General features: G+C 36.9%; 1 protein-coding gene across 1 annotated transcript in view; it reads right to left on the bottom strand.

The window, feature by feature from the left end:
- Positions 1-27,488, bottom strand: part of SLC9A9 (solute carrier family 9 member A9) — a 217,796-nt gene that overhangs the window by 115,397 nt on the left and 74,911 nt on the right. The window contains 3 exon segments of the mRNA XM_032193572.1: positions 9,558-9,646; positions 20,137-20,242; positions 21,079-21,217. Of these exon segments, the coding sequence (XP_032049463.1) occupies positions 9,558-9,646; positions 20,137-20,242; positions 21,079-21,217 (334 nt within the window).

The raw sequence follows: 27,488 nt of genomic DNA, 5'->3' as shown, positions 1-27,488 counted from the left end.
GAATTATGCTGCCTTAGCCTACCAGCATCAAAAATGACATCATTTTCCACAAGATGAGCCTCTCTGTAAGAAGTATTGCTTTCTCTACAGTTCTGTCTTTCTTCAGGGCATGAATTACACTTGAGCATGTGTATTTTCCATTTCCTGTGCTTAAGCAAGATGAACAAAAATTGTTTTGCTTTGTTTTTCAACATTTGTTTTTCATAGGTCCAAAATACTTTTTATTATTATTATTATTGTTATTATTATTATTGTTGTTGTTATTATTATTATTATTGTTATTATTATTATTATTATTATTATTATTATTATTATTATTATTATTATTATTATTATTTTATTCATGGGTGTGTGATAGATATTATGCCTTAAAAAATGCTGATAACAAAGGGACACATGCTTGATAGAAACTAATGAGGCCAGGGTAAATCTGCACATTCTCAGTTGAGGAAACACTAAAACTGGTACACAAAAACAGAGAAAAAAACAGAGATTAAAGAATAGAGTGTAGAATTGGATATACGGACAAGATTACTGTATGTGGACGCTGAGTATTTTCAGTATTATGGCTAGGATAGCAGTGTGTCTGATCTCTTCCTTTGAAAAACAGAGGTTTTTTTTTTGTTTTTGTTTTTACAGCATTTAATTAGTGATATACCATAGTTATAAATGTTATCTTGTAGCAATGTTTCCTATCTGCTTCCCATCCATCACGTAGCACACAGGTAAAAGACAGAAAACAATTATAACATCTCCACATAAATTTAAGGGGAGCGGCATGTGAGGAGAGTGCAGATTAACATTCTTTTAGCATGTTAAGTAATCAGGAACATCAGTCAGATAATGGAGGATTTTGCTGAGAAATTCAGATTGAAAGACATGGTAGTATAATTCCTTTTACAGAAATCATGATTTTCTAGTGTTGTTATGATTCTTCTTGTTAAACCCACATAGTAAGCAGCTTTAGCTTTCTTTATAGCATTATACAATTCTACAGGGTTCCATAAGATCTTATGGTACATCTGGTCAAACAATGCATTTGGCACAATTCCCATCTTCAGCTTTTTATGCTAAACACAGAAAACAACTGTGTAGAAAACTGAAATTCATTGTACACTTCCTGTCAATTTCAATCCATTTTAAAGGTAATAATTATTACAAGCACTAAGCATGTGGTGCGTACTCAATCAGAGATAAGAAGGCAATTTAGAAACTAGGGCAGCCTGTTAGTAACAGACCCACTGACTGTAGAGATGCACACGGACGTCCAGCTTAGGCAGACACTCCTAAGTGCACAGTGTGCTGGTGGTGTAGCTGGAGCTCAGTGCCTTGGAAGTTAAAACTTGGACATCATACGAGAAAGTGTGGGACAACAGCGAGTGGCTACAATGAGGGGTTGCTTCTTGCCATGGTGCCAGGCTAAAGATGTAAGGATAGCTAATACCTAAAGATATGTGAGCTTTTGGACTTTTAGCAGGGTCTAAAACTGTGACTTGTCTTGTTTTCCATATGTTAGCTGTCTCAAAATTAGCAGAAATTTCTAAACAATTTCACATATCTACTCTTATCAGCCATGTGCTAAATGCAGCATAAGCCACGTCTTCCCTTCCCTTCCCTTCCCTTCCCTTCCCTTCCCTTCCCTTCCCTTCCCTTCCCTTCCCTTCCCTTCCCTTCCCTTCCCTTCCCTTCCCTTCCCTTCCCTTCCCTTCCCTTCCCTTCCCTTCCCTTCCCTTCCCTTCCCTTCCCTTCCCTTCCCTTCCCTTCGCAACCTTTTCATGTTTGTATAATTTTCCTCTCTCAGAAGGATGAGTGACAGGGATATTTCTATAAGAAGACAGAAAATACCCTGAAGGTAAAGAAATCTAGGGACCCAGTACAATCTTCTGCCATAATTTCAGCATCTGAGTGTTAGCTAAATCTTAGACCAGGGAGCAGAGAGAATATTGCTTTACACAGAATCACACAGAATTTCTAGGTTGGAAGAGACCTCAAGATCATCGAGTCCAACCTCTGACCTAACGGTAGCAGTCCCCACTAAACCATATCCCTAAGCTCTACATCTCAACGTCTTTTAAAGACTTCCAGGGATGGTGACTCCACCACCTCCCTGGGCAGCCTGTTCCAGTGTCCAACAACCTTTTTGGTAAAGAAGTTCTTCCTAACATCCAACCTAAAACTCCCCTGGCTCAGCTTAAGCCCATTCCCCCTCGTCCTGTCACCAGGCACGTGGGAGAACAGACCAACCCCCACCTTGCTTCAGCCTCCCTTGAAGTACCTATAGAGAGCAATAAGGTCGCCCCTGAGCCTCCTCTTCTCCAGGCTGAACAAGCCCAGCTCCCTCAGCCGCTCCTCATAGGACTTGTTCTCCAGGCCCCTCACCAGCTTCGTCGCCCTTCTCTGCACCCGCTCAAGCACCTCCATGTCCTTCTTGTAGCGAGGGGCCCAAAACTGAACACAGTACTCGAGGTGCGGCCTCACCAGAGCCGAGTACAGGGGGACGATCACCTCCCTAGCCCTGCTGGTCACACTGTTTCTGATACAAGTCACGATGCTGTTGGCCTTCTTGGCCACCTGAGCACACTGCTGGCTCATATTCAGCTGACTATCCACCATCACTCCCAGGTCCTTCTCTGCCTGGCAGCTCTCCAACCACTCATCTCCTGGCCTGTAGCTCTGCTTGGGGTTATTGCGCCCCAGGTGGAGGACCCGGCACTTGGCCTTGTTAAACTTCATGCAGTTGACCTCAGCCCATCGGTGCAGCCTATCCAGATCCTCCTGCAGAGCCTTCCTACCCTCAAGCAGATCGACACACGCTCATAGCTTGGTGTCATCTGCGAACTTACTGAGGGTGCACTCAATGCCCTCGTCCAGATCATCGATGAAGATATTAAAGAGGACCGGCCCCGGCACCGAGCCCTGGGGGACGCCACTAGTGACTGGCCTCCAACTGGACTTGGCTCCATTCACCACGACTCTTTGGGCCCGGCTATCCAGCCAGTTTCTAACCCAACGAAGCGTGCGCCACTCCAAGCCAAGAGCAGCCAGTTTCTTGAGGAGAATGCTGTGGGAGACGGTGTCAAAAGCCTTGCTGAAGTCAAGGTAGACCACATCCACAGCCTTTCCCTCATCCACCCAGCGCATCACTTTGTCATAGAAGGAGATCAGGTTCGTCAAGCAGGATCTGCCTTTCATAAACCCATGCTTTCTTCCTGATCATTTTGAATAGTTGCAAAATGAAGGCTTTTCTATAGGTCCTGTCTCAAAAAAAGCAAAACCCCAAAACAACTCCCCTCCCTGAACCTAGAATCTGGGTGAAATATATAAGAAAATAAGTTTTTTTGTTTGTTTGTTTGTTTTTTTCCTGTCTAAGGTAACATTTCCAAAGTTTTTAATTTAAGCAAAATTGGCTAAAACAAGGATAAAACTATGTTAATTTATTCCAACAGGAATAATTTTTCCTAAGATAGCATTTAATTTTCTCATTCTTGTTATCATAATTTGGTGCTTCTTCACACTGTACTGACCACTGTAGCTTGGTCACCTGGACTCTTTCCTGAGCAGCACTGGCTGAAGCCCCAGTCTTTATTGCTTTTGAGTCTGGACTTGAATGGGTTCAAAGAAGCTGGAAATTAGCTTTTGTTGTTATTGTTCAGCTGCAGAAAATAAACCATGGGGCAGAAGGGAAAATGTCCATCAGACCTGACTTTTATGCTTGGTCTCCACTTAAATGGAAGAAAGTGCTTTATTCATGCAACTTGTTTAATGCTCAATAGGAACTTGCACTTTATTGGCTCCTTTAGGCAAGAATCTTTTTGTTTGAGGGTGCCAGATCTGAGTTTCATCTGTTAGTTAGACAGAATTTCCATTTTACTCTCACAGTATTAACCGTCAAGCATGTCATCTTATTTCAGCCTGTACTGTATTTCTGAGAAGTACTGTATAACTGAGAAGCTAATGAAAAAATAGCCTAGTAAGAAATTTTCCTGCAGGCGCAGTGATTGTGGGATGCTGGGTAAACAGCTTCCTCCTGCACAGCACTTAGGCAAGGACTGATTAGAATCTGGTACTGGTGGTAGTCTTGTTTCAAAGATAACTTTATTTTCTTTAAGTCTTTCTCTCTGCCAATCATTTACGTGGAGACACTTGACCTATCAGTGCCTTAAAGTACATTTCTTCCTAAGTAGAGTTGCTGAACAAATCACAACAGCAGCTGACAATTAGGCTGTTCATTTGAAAAGGATAAAAAATATGTTTTGTGGTGGTTGTTTCTTTGCTGATTATCAAAGACATTTTGCTATAAGTAGGGTTTTCCTTGGTTTTGAAATGCTCTTGAGTTTTTTAAAAGTCAAGAGACTGGATTGTTAGAGCCATTATATCCTGACATTCTTGTGGTCTTTTCTTCCTAGAAGCATAAACTACCTATAATATAATCTATAAACAATCCAATGTCTGATAACAGAAAATAGTTGGCATTAACCAGAGCTAAATTAATATAGACTGTATGATTTACAAGTATGCATAGCTCTAAATGTTTTACCTCTTAAGGACTCATGCAAGTAGCAGGACCAAAACCACAGGGCCCATTCATGTCCCGTGTGACTGTGGACACTTTAAGATAAGGAGCACTAAACCCATTTCATTTAGTGCTGTTGCTCCCTCTGATTTGAGAGGGCTGCTTCTCCCAAATGCACAATGTGTGTGAGGTGTCATGAGTGAGACCCCTCACAAACAGCAGATTGACACAGTTTTGGCAGTAGTAGCACATAGCCATCTCTACTCAGCTGCTCCCCTTCTCTCATGGGAAGATGAAAACAGAAGCTGCAGTCCTGGCACATGCTTTTAACAATTACAAGCTCAGGAGAAAGCATTCTGGAGCCAAATTTGCAGTAGATTATTTCTTTTCTTAGGAAAAGAAAGCTGATGGAAGAATCCTGTAGAAATCTCCTCTGTATCTAGAGAGATGAGATTTGTTGTTTAAATTGAGTGTAGGTCTTTTGTGTAACTTGTTTACAGAGATATTTAGGCCAGTAGAAATGCAGTAAAACACCTAGATCACAGTGGTGGTGCTTCATTTGGATATTGGGAGCTAAAAGCTGACTTTAGCTACCCCTTTGCCTTTAGTCCTAGAACTTTAATTTCACTAATCAATCTGATGGTATTCAGGAAACATTGCTTTGACTCACTGGCTTTTTTCCCCTGTCTGGTGGGTCTGGACATCACCATTGTGATAATTCACCTTTTAAGTTATATTCTGCTATTCAGATGTATTCAGATGTGTTCCAGTTTGCTTCAGAAGTGAGTCTATAACTATGGATGGAACAGCAAAGTCTAAAGTCTATATCAAGACTATTCAGTGGCATATCAGGGTCCAGTCTCTATAATGACTTGTTTTTGTTTTTGACAAATTAAATATAAATATACATACTTGTGACTTTTGTCAGTCTTCTTCAATCAGTATGGTTAATAAGCATTAAATGAAATAATATGCTTATAAACACAACCCTTTTACACCCAACAGCTTTTGGAATACAGCTCAATTTATGATGTAGATATCAAATGATTAATCCCTACCCTGCTTCCTTGATGAAAAATGTATAGCTGTCATGAGCTAAGCAACTTTTAAAAACTGATTGTATTTTCAAGAGTTTTCCAGAAGATATTAACCACCTCTCTGTAAGGTGATGACTTTCCGTAATCAGAGATAATCACATCTGCCTTATTGTGTGGAGATTAAAATTTGAATCAATCAGTATCCATCAATGAGCAAAGATCTAAGATCCCAGTCTGAATTTTCAATCCTTCAGCATAAGTTAATTTGCTCAAGCAGTCCTAGTAGCACTACGTGCTTCAGTAAAGTTACTCAGAAGTTATGCAGCACTGATTTCTTTTGTTCTACTTTTACCCTGTTCTCAACCTTGGAGGTGAAGGGCCACTGAAATCTTAACACGACATCTTGTACATACTGCACTCCCAGCACAGCTGAACAATAAGGCTAGAAGCTTTTCTCTATAAGGTAGGTGTTCCCTAATGGGTTTGCTGTCAGGATTGGGAACAAATGTGAGTAACTGTTTAACTAGTAATGCGGTAAGAGAGCCCCTTACACTTAATTTCAGAAAGCAGCCGTCACAAACTTGTTAGACACAAGTATTTCAGAGGTCACTATGTAAACAACTTTTAGACTGGTGGAGTGACTGGAGACAGGCAGGGCAGTATGTAACATACACCCTTGCAGGCTGGACATGCTTTGCTGTGTCTTTCAGTATTTCCCTTTCTCTGCTTCCACCAGAGATGTGTTTCAGAATTTCCTTTTCAGAATCTATAGCTTGCTGGAACAGCATTTGGTCTGAAAGCAGAGTTCTCCAAACCCTCGCACACTTACCTGAAGAGAGGTATTGCTCTCTCTTTGTTGTGATTGTTCCCAGAAATTAAAGGAAAATAACTAGATGATATAACTCACAACTATGTTGGATAACATTTATAGCTGTTAGAGAAAGTTAGAAGCTTCTCTTAGTAAGCCATCAATAGGAAACTGGGCTGGTCTTAGCTTGGTATTTGAGTCAAACTGAGGGAGGGCAGAGACAAAAAAATGGTGAGGAATGTCTTCTTTTCATGCAGAAAAGTGTTGTTCATGCATCCCTTTCTAGAGCTGATGTATAGAGATACAGTCTGCCCACTTTCAACAAGCCAGTGATTTCTCTTTATCTAGCAACATCCTGCCCAGCCGCTGACTTACTTGTAGCTGAGCAAATTAACCAAATACAACTGTACATCTGAAGAACCTAATTCAAAATATGATCTATAAAGTCCCAAGATTTAGAAGCAGCTGTTGTTTGCCTGCAGCATAATATGAGGTTATACTTGCAGCTGTAAATAATTCTAGAGAAAGCTGCACAGAATCAAATATCTTTTGATAAGGTCCTAGCAGTTTCATCTTCTCCTTCACTGAAGATATACTAGATAAATTAAACTTTATATGTAGCCAACTCAGGAACATGCTTTTGTATGAATGAAAACTCTCTCAAAGTCTGCATTTTCACTTAATCTTTGTCACCTTTTCTTACGACAGTGTTAAAATAATCGATTGTTTGTGACAAAATGTATGTTACCTTGTAGTTTCAGAGTCTGTAAGTTTCAGATCCTTAAAATGTAATACATGTACTTCTCTTTTATGGAATGTTAATCAGTGATTGACTAGATAACAAAGGATACATAGGGACTAATAATTATATGGCATCTTTCAGCAGCCATTCTTAAAAGAGGTTCTTAAATGCAAATTTAAGGTTTTAAATAGGCTTTAATTTTATATCAACATCTGAAGAAAATCATACCAGTCTCTTTTTATTTATGTGTTCTTTTAGACCAAATGATGAGGTATTATGAGAAACATAGGACTCAGCAATATGGCCAGAAACACCACCACTCTCATTGCATACCAAATTTTACCATCAAGATATGAAATGTTAACAGCCAGTAGAAAATGTAAAGATGATTACGCAAAACAAAAGAGAAAAAGCATTTGTTTAAAGACAACTAACACAATTTCACAGTCTGATTTACAGTTTTAAATCTGATTTCCATATTCTTCATTAGTTTTAGCTTCAGCCTTAACTCACTGTCTTGTCAGTGTGCATTACAGCTCACCAATCCTTATTGAAAGGCCTGTCATATTGTAACAAAAGAGACAGAGTGCCCTGCAATAATTCTATAAATGAACTGAAAAGCCTGTGATTTCGGCCAGTAATGAGCAATAAAAATGATTTAAATTGGGAGCAAGGCCATCTGTCAGAGCAACAATGTCCATTTATAAGGCACTAAAGTCATACATGATTGTGACAATGCTGAGTGTGTGGCTTAGTAAATTTTCTTCAAGGTAATTCTCGGGGGAGAGAAAGAAAATGACAGTGCAGATCTCACTGAAACAGCTACATATGAAAGAGATACATATGGATTAGAAAATAAATTAGAAGAATACAGAGGAATTTGACAACAATTTTTGAACTGTAATATTGTAAGGGAGGCTGAGGATTAAGAGCTTATGGGGGAAGAGAAAAACAGAATAGAAAGGGTGCATAAAACTCACAGGTTCTTAGAGAAACACATATTTTTTTTTTTTTCTGTGTGCTCAAGTGTAGATTCAGTTTATTTTCACTGTTTTGTTTTGAACTGCTGAATGTGACGGAATAAAAGCATGAACATGAACAAAACCATTATGCATTTAAACTAAATGTTAATTCCATTGTTGAAAATTTTCATATGTAATTGGAATTTCCTTGCTCTCTATCTCTTTCTGGCTATGTATCACTAAATCATGCAGATGAATCTCTGAAAAAGACTTGTATTCAAATTTCAACAATTATACGCAAGGGCAGTAATAGCACATACATGTAGAATTCAGTATTTCTGCAAAATAAAAACAATTTTGTAGTAGATATAAATGCTATTGTCTAAAATACAGTCACCAAGGAAAGTTACTGTCTTCTGCTGGAATATTTTCTAAGTATCAACAGCTTCTGCAGGTATGAAGAAATGCATTTTAGTTCACCAGCTAACCTTTCATTCTGGAAGTACTAACCAGAAACTTTTTCTGATTTAAAATCTGTGAGAGTCCGACAGTTAAACTGATACTGTGACCAGTATTTTTTTCTATCAAAATGTTTTTTATAGAATATTGGATTTTTGATTAAATTGAGATGTGCAAGAAGAGATGAAATTTTCTGCATAAAATTTCTAATGCTTACAACAGAGGAACTGCTGAGAAGGGTACCAGATTGCATCATGAAAAGTGTAGCCCTGGAGCATAAGTTTCCATTTTGTTCTAAGATATAGATTTTCTATAACCTGGGGTTCTTGGGACATACAAGTCAATATTAAAAGGGAAGAAAGCAGCATTTAAATGACTTGTCTCAGGAGCTAGGTTGTGACAAGGTAGTCTAATATTATTCCTTGTGCTGGAAAATATTTTCAACATTGCAATGCAATATCTCCTGTACTGAGAACAACCCCAAGTTTTTCAAAATAATTACAATTATATTACTCACCTGTTTGGACTAAAAGCAGCTCATGTAATTTTTCATCTCTAAACTTTAAATAACAAAAAGGAAATTTTTACAATCACTATAATTATATCAGACTTTTAATGAGATAGAAATAAAATGATGTCATTGCTCAAGTGTGGGGGCTGGACAGTCTGGACTGTTTCTACAGTCCCCTTCTAAAAGTCCATATGGATCTACTTTCTCAGACCACTTCTTTCCTGTTTACCAGAGCTCTTGGATTTCTTTAACCTTGCAGCATTTTTGTATGGAAACTGGTGTAAACTATTATCTCCTTACTCTTTATCTCCGTGATTGATATTTTGGGTCTCTTGGGAAGAATATATTTTTTGTTTGGCCAGAGAATTGTTACTGTTTTCCTGGCAAAATCTCATCTTCCCCCTAATGAAGTCATGGGACTTTTCATTTGCATTAATGGAATCCCATCCAGCTATGTTCTGTCAGTATGTCTGTCTATTCCTTGTACCAGTTGAAGACATAAAGTCAGTTATTTCCATGCCCTACCTCTTTAGTTCTCATCCTGGAATCTGATGACAGATTGTTGTAGGTATAATGGGCCTGCGTGACTCCACAGAAAAGGACTGCAACAATACCTGGAATTCAAAGAAAAGACAGTTAGCTGCTTCTATTTTCTTTCCTAGGTCTTTCAAAGGGCTTCATAAAAGAGCTAATTAGACTGTTAAAAGCATTTGATAACAAAAGAATGGTAAGATATGTTTCATAAGAGAATCTTTCAAATAAACTAGAAGTTTTTATTTGCTAAAAACCATAAAGGTCTTGAATCTTCTAGCTGGCATCATGCATTCATAACATTTCCACTGCTGTGCCTTTGGCCCAGAAGCATAGTAAAATTTGTTTGAATTGATATGTGCTAACATCTGACCATAACCTGACAATTAGGCAGGACTAAAATAATTGTAATATGAAGGACTTCAGACTATATGAAAATCTTGGCAGAGACTGAATAGGAAAGGAAAAAAATAATTTCTCATTTTTAAATACTTTCTCCCCAGACCTGACCCTGCCTCTAACTCACTAGAATCATTGAGTAACATCACTGCAATGCCATATTGTAATTAGAGTAGCTGATATGATTGTAACTGCAACTTCCTGTCAGCACTGGGCATGGACCAAGCAGAAGGAACTCACACAGAAAGAAAATAGAAAATTAAATAAAAGTGTCCACCAGTGATGATATGCAAATGCTCATGGAGGAAGAAAGCTGTGTTTTTCTTAAACTTGGGGCATTCATTCCATAGTGCTTTACTACTTCTGCTTTTCAGCCCTTCCACTTGCTACCTCCTGTCTAAGATGTACAACAAGCCCTAATTTGCATTACAGTTCTGATTCTTCCTGGACTGCTCTGCCACTTGTTAGGTAATTTTTAGCTCATAGGCTAAAATAGTGTCCTGAAATAACACTAGCAACTCCTGGAAAAATCACTGAGACATCAAAGCAAGCACAAATAAGCCAGCCCAGGGTTGGGCGATATTCGTCATTGTGATGCGACTGTGTTAACAGCTTTCTAGGCTTTCATTGGGTTAAACTGTCATGAACTGAATCATATACATCAATTCTACTGGAAGCTTCTCAGAATTGGGAAAATAATCAGTTCTGTGCCTTCGGGCCTGGACTTGAAACTGTGAAAGGCTTCTCTCAGCTTCTCCAGGATGGTGACTCCTGAATTTATGAAGACCAGCCAGAAGGAGCTCAGTAAGGGGGACAGAAGAAGCAGGCCAAGCTTAACACAGTCATAGGGGACGAAGGGTAGTAATGTTCTGAACAAGCATCATGTGAAAGTGTTGGTGGCTTGACAAGTCCTATAACAGTCTTATCCAAACCTCCAAATATTTGAATACTAGCAAAAGGGCCTTTGTGGCTCTCTGGGTGAAATCTCCTCCTCCCCTAAAGCAAAGTAGAGATAAGGAATCATGAAAAAGTAAAAATTTAGATAATGCTAAAACTATTTCACTTGTGGCAGTATGCATGAAGGGGAAAAGCACACCAACACATGCCACTTTGCTGTTACTACCTTATCACATCTTTCTCAAGTTTCTGACTCTATTTGGATTGCTAACCATGGAAGTGCTGTCCAGCAAGATCCAACTGTCTTTATTTGCAAGCCTCTCTTGTTTCTGGGAAAAACTGAAGCCTGGCATTAATATGCCATTGATTGAAATAAAAGTATGGAGGAACAAAACACTGATATATATTTATCACAAGAAATAAGTGAAAAAAATTAGAAAGCAATTTTTTTAATTATTTTTATTTTTTATTTTTCTCTCACACAAAGCAGCATGGACATTTTCTTTGCTTCTGGGTTCTCTTTCTATTTATTTACTGGTAATTTTCCCACAGAACACAGGCTCTGCAGCCAATACATATTCCACTGAGCTTTAACAGCTGTCTTTGTTTTTTAATATTAATTTTCTTGTGCCTGTTTTGATCATAGAATCATTGAATGGATCGGGTTGGAAGGGACCTGAAAGACCATCTAGTTCCACTCCCCCTCCCATGGGCAGGGTTGCCAGGGTCTCATCCAATCTGGTCTTAAACTCCGGGGATGGGGCATCCACAATATATATGGATATATATTTTTTTCCAACTGCACTAAGGCTTTTCTTTGCAGTAAATAATATAGGTAGTGGTGACATTGTCACCAAATATGTTCCAGGAAGTTCATGTTTTTATTGAGGCATAATTGTTCTTCTAAATATGTCTTTTTTCTTGGTAACTGTATTTTATTGTGAAGAAGTAATCTGGAGAGTTTATCATTTCTCAAGGCATTAAAACATGCAACTGGATGCTCAAACAATGAAATCTGAGTTAAAAAAACATACCTAATCAGTAATGTTGCTAAGTGTCACTAGCTCCAGGCTCAGTAATCGGAATGGAGATTAGAGTTTGTGATTTACTTTTTTTCTATATGAATCATCATCAAGCCAAGTCTTACATTTTAAATTGACTAGTAAATTCAACTATGATTATACAATGCTTTTTGACTGCTAAGAAACTGTTAATTATTGGTAGCAAGAGAACTGAGTGACATAAGGAATAAAATGGCCTAAATCTGATTTTACAATAGGAATAAATGATCTGAACCATGTAATTATGCAAGTGTAGAAACCAGAAACCCTGTTTCCCAGGGAATGAAGTGGAATATTTCAATCACTTCAAATGGAGGCTTAATATGTACCAGTCGTGTCTTTTGCAATGAATGCTTCATTAAAAAGCTTGCAGTAAATTGTAATGCATTTCCTTAAAAATGATTACTTAAGACTAATAACCAATTACATGCTAATGCAACTACTTAAGAAAAAGGAGAGCATCACCTAAACAGGCAAATACGGAACTTTTTAGTTAGAAGGAAAAAATGGGATGAAGTATGGATTTCTTTCTAAGACCATTAAAGCTGAATTTTGACATTAGCTGGGTTGCAAAATACAATATGGCATATCAATTAGGTTGTTAAATCTTTGCTTTTTTTTTTTCAGAGAGAAATAGATAAGAATAAACATGATAATTCTGGAACTGTAAACAGAACATATTTATTAGGTGCAGCGAGGCTTATGAAGTGAGACAGTCCCTTTTACCAGTCTTTAGTAATCAAAGCTGTAATTTCAGGGTGCTGGAGATTGGTTTACTTTTTCAGTATTGTTTCATTATTTCAATTTTTAAGTGGCAAAGTTAGCTATTGCTGAGAGACTTAGTACTACAATTGCTGAACACAATGTGAACAGGAAAAGTTTAGAGATTAAATAGGTAATCAGCTGTTGAGTGCAATATAGCTGCTTGTATCTCTATATATAAAGTTACTGAAAATTTTCACTTGATATAAGAATGAGAAACTTGACAATAAAATGTTGATAGGCACTAGTGAAGTTTCAGCTGAAGCTTAATCTTTTTGAAGAGGTTTCATTAGGCATAAAAGCCTACCATTTCACTTGATTTTTTTGTTCCCTATGTAACAGCGAAATAACTTGTTAGCTGTTAATGTAATTAGAGAACTTACTGTTAGTTTTGCTGAATACTTGTTGAAATCCTTGATAGGATAAAAGCTAGATATAATAGGAAGGACAAAGGAGTAACTTATATCTTTAAAAGTATTTTGCTGATACTGTGAACATTAACATGACACTATAAAAACTAATGCATACATACTAATCTTAAAATAATTTCTATATTGTGAGCAAAAGAGGATAAACATCCTTCTTCAATCATTTCACAAATAGGCAAAAGGATATATTTCCTCATTTTCCAATATCTTCTGCTTAAATGGAAAAAAAACCTGTACTTTGTCAGAGAAGAGCAGCATGTCTAGTGGGTGTTTTTAATGAAAACCAAACTGATTGGCTACAATTTAAACTTCAGAATTTGCTAATCCAAGAGAAAAAAATTAGATTGTGTCTCCATTTGTCAGGTCTTTTAATGGTAAAAGTAAGAATTTAGAAAAAAAAATAAAAATAAAAAAACACTCTAACTTCTGAGGAAACAAAGGAATAAATTACTGGATGAAACGTAGAACTTCTTTCTAAAAGGCAGACTGACTTGATTTCACCCCATCTTTGAAGCATTCCAGAACTTCAGGGATGTAGGGATGCCCAATGTGTTGTACATGCCACAGTACAACAGATGAACCAATCTTGCATCAAAGGGTGAAATGTTGGAAAAGAGGACAGAGAGAACTGGGAAATAGTGAACTTATTTAAATCAAACAACATGGAATATTGTCATAATGAAATAGAATTCATGGAATTATGTCAGAATATCTCCACAGAGCCCACTGGGCATATTCCAGTTGTCCTGGTTTCAGTTAGGATAGAGTTAATTTTCCTCCTAGTAGCTGGTAGGGTGCTATGTTTTGGCTTAGGATGAGAAAAGTGCTGATAACACGCTGATGTTTTAACTGTTGCAGAGCAGTGCTTATACTAAGCCAAGGACATTTCAGCTTCTCGCTCTGTTCTGCCAGCAGGCAGGCTGGGGGTGCAGCAGGAGCTGGGAGGGGACAGACCCAGAACAGCTGACCCAAACTGCCCAAAGGGGTATTCCATACCATCTGATGTCATGCTAAACAATATATAGGGGTGGCTAGTCGGGGTGGGAGGGCTGGCTGCTTGGGGTTAGGCTGGGCATTGGTCAGCAGGTGGTGAGCAATTGCATTGTGCATCACTTCTTTTGCACACATTATTATTAGTATTACTTATTATTATTATTATTATTATTATTATTATTATTATTATTATTATTATTATTATTATTATATAACATAATTATTATATAATTATTATGTATTATTATTATTAATTATATAATATAATTTATTATTATTATTATTATTATTATTATCATCATCCTGTCTTAATAAACTGTCTTCTTCATCAAAGTAATAATGCTATAAACCCAATAGCAACATCAACCCTATTCAGTCTGTTTTCACCATGGATAAGAAGTATGGCTAATCATTTTCTTAAACCTACACCAATGCAGAACCAGAGTTGGTGCTTTGCTCATGGAACTTACATCTTTGTAATTCTTAGATTGATTTTGTATTGGAGTGACAGAAAACAACAAAAGACAGAGCTGAGAGAAATTTTTAGGTCCTCATTTGAGAAGTCAGCTTTGATACTGCCCCTGTGTGTTTCAAGTGAGACCTGAACTTCAACGTGGTGAGACATGCCAGGTTTTATCCTAGACATGCTAGGAGTGTTTTTTCAGTTTATCCTAACACTATTGACTAGCAATAATACTGCAAATTAACATGGATACTTACCCTCAGCTAAGACTTGCTAGTCTGATTTTATGCAACTGATCATCAGTCTCAGCCTCATGCTATGCTAGAATAGGTACTTCAAAAACAAATGTCTTTCTTCTCTTCACTTACTGTTTTAAAAGGGTGTACCTACAGCAGCACCATGTTAGCCAGACCGAAGCAGAGCCTGAAGTATGTCCGTAGTCTGGTCAAGTGACCCTGTTACAAGGGTGAATGGTTTAACTAGAACTGCACAGAGTATTGGGTTTAGCATGATGTCTAAAACATCCTTGAAAATACAGGATTCATTCGTGACATTCTCTGTCTTAGAATACCACAAAGATCATCCAGGGCCATCTCTGATTTCCTGCAGACAAGTAATGGGTTAGTAATTAGTAATAACAAACTTTTTGTGTTGTCATCTGTCTCTGCACTATGATGCAAATGCCATCTTCCTAAGCATGAAGAGCCTGCTTTCCTAATTAGACCCAAATTTCATATTTTCCTCCTAGGAGTGGCAAAATGGTAGCTTGAGAGAACTGAAGTTTCTTGCCTTTTGACCTAGAAGCCAAGCTATGCCCTCTCCCATGTTACTGCATGGAGTTTACCTAGTTATGTGTATGACACAACATGACACATTACATATGAATAAGGAAAGAAAACCACAAAGATGAGAATTTAAAGCCCAGAATAATGTCCTTTCATGGAATAATGTCAGGCCAGTGAACTAAAGGCAGTCAGGTACCAGACTGCACTGTGCTTACACTCAACTCCAGAGAGATGACTGATCCTAGACAAATCACAGCAAACAGATGGAAGCAGTAAACAGCTACAAGGATGAATTTACTTTGTCAGCAGTATTAAAGGAACTGGGAGTTGGTGCATTTGTTCTTGCTATGTCCCAAATACAATGGGTAGCACAAAACTGCCCCAGTGGTATACCAGATATTTGGAGTACTCTTTGGACTAGTCTTAGGTACATCAGTCATAAATAATTTGCTTATTTATTTTTGGAGAAAATCCTTAGTCACTGGGTAGACTGTGCTCCTGTATGAGGCACAAAATAAGAAAGTACATGTCAGATATATCATGAAATGTTCAGAAAAGAATTGCTGGGGACGAATCACAGAATCACAGAATCACAGCATTTCTAGGTTGGAAGAGACCTCAAGATCATTGAGTCCAACCTCTGACCTAACGCTAACAGTCCCCACTAAACCATATCCCTAAGCTCTACACCTAAACGTCTTTTGAAGACTTCCAGGGATGGTGACTCCACCACTTCCCTGGGCAGCCTGTTCCAATGCCTAACAACCCTTTCAGTAAAGAAGTTCTTCCTAACATCTAACCTAAAACTCCCCTGGCACAACTTAAGCCCATTCCCCCTCGTCCTGTCACCAGGCACGTGGGAGAACAGGCCAACCCCCACCTCGCTACAGCCTCCCTATAGAGAGCGATAAGGTCGCCCCTGAGCCTCCTCTTCTCCAGGCTGAACAAGCCCAGCTCCCTCAGCCGCTCCTCGTAGGACTTGTTCTTCAGGCCCCTCACCAGCTTCGTCGCAGCAATAATTTGTTATCACAAACTATTTAATTCATAATGACTAGAGAACAATAATTTTGGATTGAGTTCTGAAAACCAGTCAGGGAACAAAGATGATCTCCTGCCAGATTTTTTCCTTCAAGACTTGTCTTTCCTAGTTTCATAGCACAGGTCTCTGGCATTTAAATCAGAGGCTGAAAAGGTTTGAAGAAACCCTTCTTTTAGGATCTACATAATTTATTCAGCATCTCTTACACCTGCTCGGGAGACATTTTTCACTAGGAGAGTAGAGTAGTAGGCCATAATTTTGATGCTTTTGCACTGATAAATTACTTTGAAGTATACATGAAATGGATACATACATATACTTGAATGATATATCAACCTCTGTTTGAGTATCTACTTAGTTCAAACACCTGCAAATACAGAGGGCCTAGCTGAGATGACTGTAACATACCCATGTATTTCATGGAATCTTTCACAGATTCTTTCACAACTACTGAGTGATCACTTAAAAATTAGCGAATTTTGTCAAGTAGAAAGCAAGAGAATAAGAAATTAATAAATGCAAGATGTACTTCCCTAACTTGTTTTGACAAATATTTTTTTTTTTTTTTTATGATTTTTTTTTTCATAGCTTTTTAGTAAGTACTCTGTAATGAAGTTTGGAAATGAAAGCAGCTTTATTAATACTGATCTTACTATAGTAGTCTGCTATTACAACTTAGCAGTCAGGAATGATACACTTCAGGGCAAATCAGAAAACGCACAAATTAGATTCTACTGTGTAAGAATCAATTTATGCATATGTTATAGATTGATGATATAGCTATAAGATTAATAATGATTATATAAATTTATGAACTTTAGTTATCTGTTTAACAATAACATTGTAGTCATCCCAGATTTGCATTTTGTTTTGCTGGTTTGATTGTATCCATTTTTCAACCAGGGTCAGATCCACATATTATGTGTTATATATCATGGGGTATCTTGAGGAAGAGGAATAAATTTTGTATAAAATATTGCCCTGTACTGCTGCCCTTTCACATTAAAAAAAATTAAATCCACAAGTGTAACAGTGAGATCTACTACCCACTATACCTACACAAAACACAGTATAGTCCTTTGTTTATAAATTATGACATACTTCTGTATTAGACTTGAAAAGGTGCATAGTGATTGAAGAGATCGTGTGGAAAGCATTATAAGAATAAAATTAATTTGAGATTACATTACGTAGTAGCTGCAGGAAAATACTGATGTCTGTGTTAATCTTTTGAAGTTTGTTCAGAAGGAATGAGTAGAGCAAACACAATATGCAAGGAAAATGCATATGAATATAGGCGTAAATGATGTACAATGGATTGAGTGAATTTTTGAAGTGAGTCTGCTGAAGTCAAAGATTTTAACCTAGGAATTCAATTTATTGAATGGGGTAGTAGAGCACAGCCAATCCATAGTTATGATGTTCTCTTAATTCTAATGATTGCTGTTGAGGTCAGGCACACTTGACTGTAGAACCAGATGGTGTATGCATTAAGTAAAGTAAAGAGCAAAACAAGTAACCTGGAAAAGACGGGAAAAGATACTATATGGAGCTCAGTGTGTTCTGAACAACAAGTTTCTCCACTTCTGCAAGAGCCACCTTTGAAATCTATACCTCCAACAGAACCTAATTCAGCTGAAAATTTTTTATCTTAGAAGTTTAAAATCATACTATCAATGGAGGAGATTTAGAGCTATTTCAGATCAGACTGAGAGAATATTAAATCAAAACTGGTTAAACCAAACAACTAAAAATATCCACTCTAAACTGTGATGTTAACACAGTATTAATAATGTCAATATATTTAGAAAACATTGCTCTGAGCTTATGAAGCTACAACAAAGGCTCCACGAGTTATTTTTTTCACTCTAACAGCTTCTGACAAAAGCCTTTCACAGAAACTAAACAAAAAAGACCTAATTGATAAAACTCTCAAGATTAAACTTTGCCTCCTTACAACAGTGTAATTAAACATTTTCCAGCTGAAGCTCAGAACACATCCCTGAAAAAAGGCTAGTGACAGATATAAATGGTCTTGCATGTTTTCCTTGCAATTTCTGTATTGGCAGAGCAAATCTCTTTTATAAGCCTATATCAATTCCTTTATTTATATGAAATAGCTAAATTTCCCTATGATTTTCTATTTTTCCCATTAATGGAATCTTGACTTTCATTCCACTCTCTTTCTCTGGCTCTTCCTCTGTCCATTTAAAATCCCTTGCCAAGGCTAGCATAAAAGCCATTGGTGGGATTCAGTAAGTCTTTCATTTTTGATATTTTATATGTTGCAAAAGTAAAGAAAAATGGGACACTCTTCAGAGTGACTACCAGGAGAGACTGTACTGTCTGTCGTCTCATTTGCAGTACGTAAAAAAGGCATATGACAATTATTTTTTGCTGCCTGTGCCCAGGAAATGGAAATTACCTTTGGTGCAGCACCTGGGACTTTAAAAGATACTGGTATTTCCCTTACAAATCCACTTTTTGGGTATAAAGTTTAACTTAGAGATTATGCATTTGGTCCTTGATGTAACATAGTATCCTTGTTCTCAGCTTGGAATGTATTTTAAAACATTTTTCCTTAGGAAGTCAGTGATTTAGAAAATCATTATCTTCAGTTGAAGGCAAGAGATTATAACACTTCTTTGGTGTTTTTTTTTTGTTTGTTTGTTTTTGTTTTTGTTTTTGTTTTTTTGTAATGGCATCACATTTTAAAGAACCATTAAGCATAAAGAAACAAAATGGACAGATTTTCTCCAAGCGACAGAATACAACACTTTTGTTCAGTTCATGTGCCCCTCTTTGTAGCTTGAAGATTTTGTCAGGAATCAGGACTCATAATTACGTTTAATAAGGTGAAGATGTCAGAAGATGCAGGTGTTAATACTAACTCAAAAATCATTTTAATTGTATATTAATACTAAAAAAGTAACATGCTGGCTCCATAGAAGTCAGTGGAAATATCTCTTAACTTCAGAAGCTTTGAACAATTTTGCAAACAAAACATGGGCTGCATTAACACTCCATTACGCAGTTATCTTCCCCTGACTTTTCATGCCACTAATTAGAGGTGACAGCATCAAGAACATTAAAATGATGAAGCTATTATGAAGTTTGTTCTTTCAAATCACTCTACACAATAGATTGTTACCTGGGTAAACTATACAAATTTAGAATTTAGAACAATCAGAACATATGTGTCTTTTTACTTTTCACTGGGACCTGAATGTACCCCTGTCCAGTTGCAAAAGGTGTTTACATAGGCACACTGAACAAGATGATTTATTTTTCAGATAAATCCAGAGGTGGCTCCACCTCACTGGCAAAGGTGAGGATGACCCTGTCCTCCATCTTAGTATCGAGGGTTGGGAAACAGGAGGAGGGACCAGGACAAGAAGTGTAGGAAGAGGAGCTCTCTGGCCATGACAGTCACACAGCACTGTATATTTTGTTCCTCATGCTTACTGTTATCTATTGCTCTATAGGTGAGCAATAAATAGCGGGATTAATAGTGGGACAAAGAGTGCTGGGAAAATGTAGGTGGGAAGAAGACTGGGGAATTTAACTTCCTTTAATAAGTCTTTGGAAGAACCATTCAATGTCCCTACAGATCTGTTTTTAGAGATGAAACAACCTCCAGTGTAGCAACTGGTTTTTAGAAGGTTTATAGAAGATGATAAGATGTCATGCCCAAAATAAACATGCCATTTTCCCACATTAGAGGTATATTATAAAACTACACTTACCTGTGAGACCAGCAGCTTCTGCTGATAAGAAGGCACTCCAAGATAGGAGGAAAAACAGACCTGTCTCCAGCATGGGGAATTCACACAGCTTTGTAAATTTTGTCAGGTGCTGAAAGGTTGCTAAGGAAAAGTAAAAAACAACTATTTTATAAGCTTAAATTGTCCACAAAGAGGAAAAAAAAAAAAAAGACACCTCCCTCCCCCACCTATATGAGGAAATTCAGGAAAAACTGCACAACTTCTAAATTATCTCAAAGAAGAAAATCCAGCACAGGTATTAAATGAGTGCATTGTGCAACTCTGTTATTTGAAGTGCTTCTTTGGTTTTTGAACCAATGCTTAATTGGTTGCATTTTATATTATTTCCCCAGAAATAGAGGAGAGAAGCTCATTTTGTCCAGTTCTGTATTGATCAGCATTTGATTTACATTTTCATCAGTGCAAGAAAGATGAAAATAGCTGCTCTTCATTCTTCATAGTATTTTACATGAAGAACTGTAAAACACAAAAAAAATGCAGGGTAACAGCTATGCCTTTTGTTTCTGTTTTAGGTAGACTGACTATCTTCCTTTGTAGTCTGGAGTTTGCCTTGTATTTTTCTGTGATTGCTGCTAGTCTGTAGTTCATAATTAAGTTCATGTAGTTCATATATTCACATTTTAATCTCAGAGCATGTCAAAACCTCAATATCTCACTATTTACAAACAGTAAAGACCAAAGTCTTGCCTAATGTTAAAATAGATTTGCATAAAATTTGGAAATAGGCTTGTTTGAGGTCTTTGTGGATTCTGACAAATTAAATGTCTTGTCAGTTCATGACTTAACTCTTTGCAAAGTCTTGAGTCGACAGTGAAAAGGTTCAAGCTCAAAGTAAAGATGGTCACATTCAGGTACTATACATACATATAGATGTTCTCTCTGAAAACAACCCATGAAGGATATTAAAGCTGTGACAACAGCATAAGAGGATCCCATAGCAAATGATCCAGCAAAGATCCCCAGGAAATTTCCCACTGACTGGAAGAAAGCAGCGGCATCAAATGCATTAGGATTCTCCTTAGGACTGTAAATGGATATAGAGCTGAAAAGAAAACAAAGGGATTAGGGAGAGGGAGAGAAGAGGCAATAACGAATACAATCACATTATTATGATACTGGAACCACTAACTGAAAATAGACATTTTTAGGGACTCAAAATGCAAAACAAGGCTTCTTGGTGCTGATAGCAGATGGGAAGGCAAAGCAGATTGAGACTGGGGTGGGAAGCAGTTTATTTTCAAGGTATCACAGTGGAAATCAGTGGTCTGCTGCCAGTCAGTAAACATTTTTATATAAGAAGTGGCATAAAGAATATTGTTTCCAGGCTGACTAAACATTAATAGGTGGTCGGTGTATAAGAAATGTGCAGGGAAGATAGATAACTTTGAATTATTTATTGACTATATGTCTTCAGTACAGTTATATATTCACAAATATTCCTGATAAAAACCACAGCTTTACAGCTGAGGCTCAGATGGGTGATACAAATCACAGCAGGTACCAAATCTGCAGCAGCAATCTTGTCGTAAACCACCTAGTAGTTCTCTTCTTGGTGTAGCCCTTCATAAATACAACTGAAGGCATATCAAGAACTCAACAATAGGAAGCCTTGAGGACAGAATGAATGTTGTCCCACAGGAAGAAACTGCTGAAGTTGTCAGAGGTCATCTCCCATGTCCCACCTCTGGGACAACCATCAAGAGTATTTCTGAATGGGAAACAGTGTCACCGAAGTGGAGATTGTTTGTAAAACATTTCTGAGAGTTTCAGGATTAGTATTTGCCAGTAGCCAGTTATTTCCTAGAAATACCAAATATTTATGCCTTTTTTTTTGCTTCTGGAGCCATTAAACTTAACAGATACACAATAACCTTAAGCCTCCTAAACATTAATTAAACAATATATCAGAACTTTGTGGTTCTGTTGCATTCAGTACTGTAGGCCTTTTATGTTTATTGTGAAAGAAAATGCACTGAGCTTGGCACTGGATTCCAGAATGTAGCTTGGGTTGCTGGAAAGTGGTTGGTATTTTAAGCATTAAAAATTTAGAATTCTTGAAACGTTTTGAATATTTTAAGCTCTTGCATATTAAGTATGTGGTCCCAGCAGTATGATGTCTTCCATCTGGAGTTAAGACTTAGAGACATAGCTCTTTATGGAGGATTTTCTAAACAGTTACATTAATTTAGGAATCTGCAAATAATATGAAGACAATTGAAAGCAGACATCATACTTTCAATCTATAAAAAAGGCACAAGGATTCTGAAACATATGGTGAAGCACCACTAAATATGGGAGGTAAATACTAACGCACAAGAATGGAAATCACTAAGCACCGAAATCTGGTATCTCTAGTTATGCTGATCAGCACTATCACAAAACTAGTGAGATGATTCATACTGGAAAGTGCTATTAATATTTCTACACAAAATACTGTTCCCAGAGGAAATGCTATTTGACAAAATGCCACTCTCTAAGTTTTCAGTCCTCTTTCATCTGTGACTCTCTTTGACCCTATTCTTAGACCAAGGGTCAGTTATAATTCTTTGCTTCTCTTGCCTTCAAATGACTCTTGAAATGTTTGTCTTTGCCCTATTGAATATTTGTTGGTTTAGACCTTGTAGGAAATAAAGAACTGTATTAAACAACAGATATATTTGCTATATGGATGGAATAGGTATCTCTGTCAAAGGAAATCCTATCTGTAGTGATACTGTACAATTATATTTATCCTAGAGAAGAGAAGGCTCTCTGGACCTTATATGTTATATTTTAGTGTCCTTCCAATACTTAAAGGATTCCTACAAAAAAGATGTGGAAAAGCTCTTTGCCAGGATGTGTAGCAATAGGACAAGGGGTAATGAACTTAAGTAAAAGAGGGAAAATTTAGATTAGCTCCAAGGAAGAAATTCTGCTTTCAGAGAGTGGTGAGGCCCTGCCTCAGGCAAGCTGTAGGCAAGCAAGATGTGCCAAAGCCCCATCCCTGGCAGCGCTCAAGGCCGGGTTGGATGGAGCCTTGGGCAGCCTGGGCCAGTGGGAGGTGTCCCTGCCCATGGCAGGGTGTTGGGTCTGGGTGGGCTTTAAGGTCCTTTCCAACCCAAATCATTCTATAATTCTGTGATTCTATAAACTAAACTAAGTGTATTTTGTATCCTTAGGGAGGGCTCCAGTTTAGTTAGTTAGTTAGAGTTGAAAATCTTAAATAGTGTAACCAGAAATGCTAGATCTAAAACTTTAGGAATGTCTTGACACTAAAGCTGACACTGGGTTCTTTCTTATTTAACTCAAGTATACAGTGCCTGCAGCTCTTACTATATATTGCTTAATGAATTATAAATCAGGAATTGATTATTTGTGTCACAGGTGCTCTGAATTCACTACTCACAAGCATTGAATGGTGAATTTAGGGAGGTCAACCTGACCACATCCTAAAATAAAGCAACATCATTCAATTATACTGATGGGCTCTGTCCTCAGAAAAGAGTGCTCAGTAATAAAAACAACAAAAAAAAAAAAGTATTGACATGGAGAGAAAGTTTACTAATCAAATTTCAGCTATTGCCATGATTTGACTTTTTATTTATTATTATTATCTATTTATTTATTTATTATTATGTACGTTAACCTTAAGGCAACAGAAGTTGACTTTGTTAATATCCTTCAAGGTTACAATTTACCAACAGCTTTCAGGTGTAGAGACAGCTAGAAGAAATCATCTTATTCTTGATGTAGTTATTTCAGCAACTAATATGGAGTGACTCATTCTCAATGGTAAATTTTTCTACTCAATATGCTCCCCCAAAAACATGGTATTTTTTAACCTCCACAACACAACATATGCTCATTATGGCAACTATGGTTTCTGCTATAAATCTTTTCAGAACTAGGGTTTCCCATATACCAATTTCCTACAGTTCAAAGAGTATTTTCTAATATTCTATTTTTCATTTTTTATTATTCTGAACTAGGTTTATTATTTCCTTTTCCGAATGTTTCTTCTTTAATACTATATTTTAGCTATATTTTAAGCATCCAAAATACTAATTTACCCGATAATTTTCCTATATGAGCTACACATAAATGGAACAATTTTATACTGTTTATTCTAGTACTTCCTGCCAAGTCAATAATTTGATCTAAAAGCAAAATTTCAAAGTTTAACACTGGAGAGAAACATAATTAAACTTAGAGAGCCTCTACTCTTCTGCCTGCTCCTCAGAGAACAATTCAAGAAACACGCTGGCATGGCTTGCTGTTGCTGCTAGTCTGCTCTCTGTGTCCGTTGCAAAAGGTGGTGATCTCAGTTCATTATCAAGCAGTGTGTGAAACTTTGATATTAAATTTGAAACTATTTAGTATTTTAATAGTAGGGGTTTTCTAATTGTTGAACTAGTATAACTAAAAAATTGTGTGTTTAGATAAATTTGTATCAATGTTGGATTTAGGAAATACTAAAAATAAATAGAAAACTGTCTTCAGAGTTTGATAACTGAACAGAACTAATGTCAAAGATATACTTTATCAACAATTAGAAACAATTAAGGGACAGAGTGAAAAATTTTTGTTACGTCCTCAGTGAGTGCTTGATAGACATATCTCACAAACACCTCCCCCAGTCCCTACTAAGGATTAGCTAGTACCTCTTGTATTAGAGACCTATTTCATGGATCCCTTTTTCTACTCAGTTCTTCTGTGCTTCCTTTACCAAATATTAATGGACAGGGTCAAGTGTTTTCACAGCTTTCAAAATGGAAATATAGGGAATATTTATTTAGACAATAAAGTGTAAGTTATGATCATAACTTTTGCTTGAGACAGAAAGAAGGATTTGCAGCTTGGCCCATTTATACCACAGAGATTGTTCTGCTTCTTCCCTCCATGACCTGTTAAGATCATTTTAGGATGAAACCTCAGGATGGTGAATGGTTCTTTCTATTGGGTTGCGTAGAGATATAATAGTAAAAGTTTCCATGGCAAGGAGAATTTTAAGTGCTGTTGTAGTAGGAAGAGTATAGTCATGTTTCAATTTACATCTTAATTGATTAGTTTTTACATCCCATTATTCTCAAGAAATATCTTATTTACTTATTTATTTGCTTTTCTTGCTGCATTGTTTTCCAGTCTGTGAATCTGTGAATATATTTTCATTTAAATAATAGTATTTTCCTTAAAAAAAAAAATAAATGAATATATTTAGGATTAGAGCAAAGGTTTTTAAAGAATTTCATGAAAGATTTATGAGATTTATAACCTCATATCTGTATATGAGGTTAAATCTTGTATCCTGCCTTTGGCCCATGTCAAGGCCTGACATGCCTCAGACTGGCATGGCAGCATCAAATCTGTTAATCTGTTGCAACTAACAGAACAGAACAAAGATCCTTGGTTTTGATAAAAGCCAAAATGATGCAACATGTATTAGATGAGTTTTTTAAAAAGATGATATGCTGGAAAAAAAGGCATGCAAGGATCAGAAGAAAAATATGTGCAAACTGCAGAAAATTTCTGATAGAATGATGTGAAATAAGTGATTAGAAATAACTAGCAGATAAACTGTTTTATTCCTTCCTCTGTTTATTTGACCAACATGAAAGCACAAAGCTTATGATCTTCAGAAAAAAGATTTTTTTCCACTTGCTAGGTCAAAGGTCTTCCTATTGCCCAGTGGCCTTTTTCCTATTTGCTGCACTGCTATGTGCTACATAATACTGCACAGCTGAGAATCAGGGACCATGCTAAAAATAAAATCATACTGAATATACAGAAACATCAGGTATTCCTTAAAATACCTTCACAGAGTGAGTGGGATTTCCCGCAAGTGATAATTATAGAACTACATGGTAATTTTATCAGCTGCTAATTAAGAAAAACAAAACAGGTCATTTTATGACAGAGTCCAAGGTTGTTTTTAAGAGGAAAATGTTTTTCTTTCCTAACATTATACTTATACAAATAAAGGTAGGTAACATGTTAGAAAACTATGTTAGAAAACTTGGAGTTTTCAGAGTAGTGGAGTGAACTGAACAATTTCTGTTCCCTCTAAACTTTTTAACTATATGATTTTCCTAAAAGTGTTGGAAGAAAGCCTGAAGCAGAGAACTGTAATTTTCCCATAAGGCAAGTGTTTCAACCAGAAGCTCGATGTGAAAGTGCATGTGTACCACTAGACACCTACACCTTCTCTTGGCAAGCTTTAGGTTGGTAAAGGCTTCTGGGCTGCCTCATAAAGTAGCTCCTTGCACAGTAATAGTAAGTAGATGAACTATAAAAATGAAAAAAAAAAAAAAGAGCTAAGATTGGGATGTGAGTGTGCTAAGCCAATAAAAGCATCTGTGAAGTAGAGACAAGCTTTGCAGATGATTAAGGGAGAGGAAGGAAGTGGCACACCAGGAAGCCTTTAGGACATGAAAAAGCAACCTATTGTAACAGTAGACTGAGGCAAATATGTGGAGATCTTCTAGATGAAAACTTCCAAAACCAAGCTTACTGCATTTTTCAGACATATTTAAGATGGTGTTTGGTAAACAAAGTCAATGCACAGAAGGTGCATTAAAAGAACATAGATGAGTCTATGTTCATCCTTCATTGTAAAGAAATCTGTCTCCCTGGAATTTATTCCTGACAGTATTTGTGAATGTTCAGAAGATTAAGGCTCCAGAAGTGTGGAGTTCACAGAAATTTGGACTTTCTATTTATATACTTATAAGTACTGCAAAAAAAGTTGCAGTTGCATCCAATTCTGAACGTCCAAAATATTGCAGTGGCATCCAAATCTGGATGGCCAAAACTTTATTCTTGGCAGTACATCACATTATGGTTTTATTCCACTCACAATCTGGTTTTAGCACACTGTTAGTAGTTCTATTGGTTTTAATTCTAGAGGAAGGTCTAGCAGCTATTTAAGAATTTACCTTATAGAAGGAATTACACTCTATTACATTTTCTATGTGTAATGGCATATTTTCTTCCTCTCTTTCCTGTCCTTACCTTTGTTCCTTTCTAGGCTTTTCTAGACTTTATGAGCCGTTATTGGACTTTTTATTTTGATTAATTCAAACCAAACTAACACTTTCTGTTGTAGAACATAGGGATTTTGCTGTTTATAGAAACCTTTCTTAAAGTAGATTTGTTATGAGTTCCAAAGTGGCTAGCTGATGGCAGATGTCAAAGCACAAGGCATGCTAGAAAGGTAAAACTGTCATAGAGTTTATGGAAAACATAAGTTTTCCCATTTATGAGGAAATGCAACATCTGCATGAAAATGAAAAAGGAATTCAGTCTCTCTGCTAAATTTTCACTTAACATAAAATAGC

Source organism: Aythya fuligula, chromosome 9, assembly GCF_009819795.1.
Source record: "Aythya fuligula isolate bAytFul2 chromosome 9, bAytFul2.pri, whole genome shotgun sequence".
Classification (NCBI taxonomy): domain Eukaryota; kingdom Metazoa; phylum Chordata; class Aves; order Anseriformes; family Anatidae; genus Aythya; species Aythya fuligula.
The sequence above is the reverse complement of the archived record's forward strand: the minus strand, read 5'-3'. Positions and strand labels throughout refer to the sequence as shown.